Source organism: Dufourea novaeangliae, unplaced genomic scaffold (assembly GCF_001272555.1).
Source record: "Dufourea novaeangliae isolate 0120121106 unplaced genomic scaffold, ASM127255v1 scaffold124, whole genome shotgun sequence".
In the NCBI taxonomy this organism is placed as follows: domain Eukaryota; kingdom Metazoa; phylum Arthropoda; class Insecta; order Hymenoptera; family Halictidae; genus Dufourea; species Dufourea novaeangliae.
The window spans coordinates 663,693-665,854 of record NW_015374010.1 but is presented as its reverse complement, the minus strand read 5'-3'; the positions used below and the strand labels follow the sequence as shown (position 1 = coordinate 665,854).

Sequence of the window (2,162 nt, the reverse complement as noted above, 5' to 3'; positions counted from 1 at the left end):
ACGCTTTAAAAAATAAATTTGTTCTTGTGGTTAGCTTTGTAAAAAAGAAGATTGGTATGATGCACTACTTTAAAGCTGGAATTATACATATTTTGGAATCTCTATGAATAACCTTGTTAAGAATATGAGTTCATGATTATATGCTCCAAATGTGCAATATATTATTATAAACCTACGTTTGTGTACCTATATTCTTTTAATTTAAAGTGCATAAATATGATAGTTTAGTCATATGCAAGAAAATGAAGAGAAAGCAATGGTGATACTCCTATGAGGAACATTAAGATACTAAAATAACAAAATTATCGCTCTGTGGACTGTTTGGCTTTGTGCTAGTGAAGTTTAAGCAACTGTTTAATCTCATCTTTTTCGGCAGCATCCAAATAATTGGTTCCGTCTGGAGTTAGACCATCTGGCTTTGCTCCCTTTTCTAATAATAATTTTACGCAATTTGTATGTCCCTCCCAGATTGCTGCTAATAATGTTGTTATACCATGCTTGTCTATAGCCTATAAACAAACACGTTACAATTATCTCATTGGAAAATATTGTACATATCATTTTTAAGTCATGTAAATTTTTTGCATTTGTCATTTAAATATTACATCCTATTTGTAAATTGTATCTATGTGACACATCAATAGTATCTTTATGCTTATGGTAAAAAAAATTAGATGGCTACCAAGGTTTACTTCTGCAGTTATGTCTATAGTTCATTTAATGTATTTAACACAAGCATTCTTAGTCTCTGTTTAAAAATAAGGGTTTAAAATTTTTAAATATATTCACATTTGCATTCGCACCCTTCTCCAAAAGGTATCTGACAACGTCATTCTGGCCATAATCAGCTGCATAATGTAGCGGTGTCCTTCCATCAATCATTTGATTAACGTCAATATTCTATTAACAGAAATATGTTCGTAAGATTTAACTGGATTTTGTAATAAACAAGAAAATATAAATCATTTTTAATAATTAGATCACGTACTTCAGGCGTTTATCATGCATTTAAGTAAGCAAAAGCACAATGAAAGACAACTTTTAATTGACGTTTAAAAATGTTTTTATTTTATCTGTAATAAATTTACATCGTTACTAGGAGAAACAATTTTTTAATTACTTCCTGTTTTTCTGAATTGATCCGAAAAAATCTGAATATGCATAAATATCAGCAGACTAATAACAACAAATTCCAAGACATACATCATTATGACGTTTCTGATTAACCGACAATCAAAAAAAGCTACAGGAAAAACGAGGTTTAACTTATTTTATATTTGCCTTATTCTCAACGATATCCCGCACTTGCTCCAAATCACCATTTTTTATAGCCCAAACGAGTTCACTCATTTTCGTTCCGGGTTACTAAGAGAATTGATTGGAATACACAGCCTCTCGGACGTCCACGTTTATTCCAATCACTTCACCCTCGCACTCACGTCCATTAAATTTGGTTAAATAGCAAATTTCACTGGAATAATTTTAAAGCGCTGCCAACATATGTGATGAGAAAACGAAATCTCGTAACTGCGCGGCCACAGATAGGGTAAGCCACGATGAAAATAATTGTCCACCCCACTCCAGCCACCTATAGATTACGAACCGAAACAAGACTCTTTCTTATGTTGTGATATTCAATGGTCAAGAGAGAAAGAGCAACAGCAGCTGCAGTGGGGGCATTGCATACGTGCAATTGCGTGCAATATCCTTTCTCCTCATCGCCTTCTAGCTGCTCCAGACGCTTTTTCTCCTCCCTCTGTGATGTGTAAATGAGAGAATACTACTTTTGGACTATTTCTGTTCTTTGATGTCGGCTACACCAATTTCACTTCTTCCGTAAGAGCGCGCATATAAGTTTATGGTTCGTAACGTCACGTTCAAATACAGCATTCGACGCGTTTTATACATTTCCAAGTGTTGAACTCCTATAAGAGTTCGAACTTTAGTATAAACTTGCAAAAGCTTTTTTGGGTTCCGACATTGTTCGAATTATTTATCATACGTATATCTTCAAAGATTTTTGAACCAACTGCGTATCTATTACCAAAAGTCAATCGTTTGGCGCGGCGCTGTGAAGGGACCATAGGCCATGATCATTTTAGAGAGAACACTCTTTTCGGCCTATGACTTTCAGCTAGTCAGAATGTGGTGGACCATTGTTT

At 34.4% G+C, this 2,162-nt stretch overlaps 1 protein-coding gene across 1 annotated transcript; it reads right to left on the bottom strand.

Annotated features, from left to right (window-relative positions):
- Positions 1-263: 263 nt before the first annotated feature.
- LOC107188446 (myotrophin-like) lies at positions 264-1,497 on the bottom strand. Its single transcript, XM_015576741.1, has 3 exons — positions 1,282-1,497; positions 790-900; positions 264-509 (listed from the first exon to the last, which is right to left on the bottom strand). Exons 1-3 carry the CDS (start codon positions 1,348-1,350, stop codon positions 333-335), a joined length of 357 nt encoding a protein of 118 aa, XP_015432227.1. The 5' UTR covers positions 1,351-1,497; the 3' UTR covers positions 264-332.
- Between the last annotated feature and the right edge of the window lie 665 nt (positions 1,498-2,162).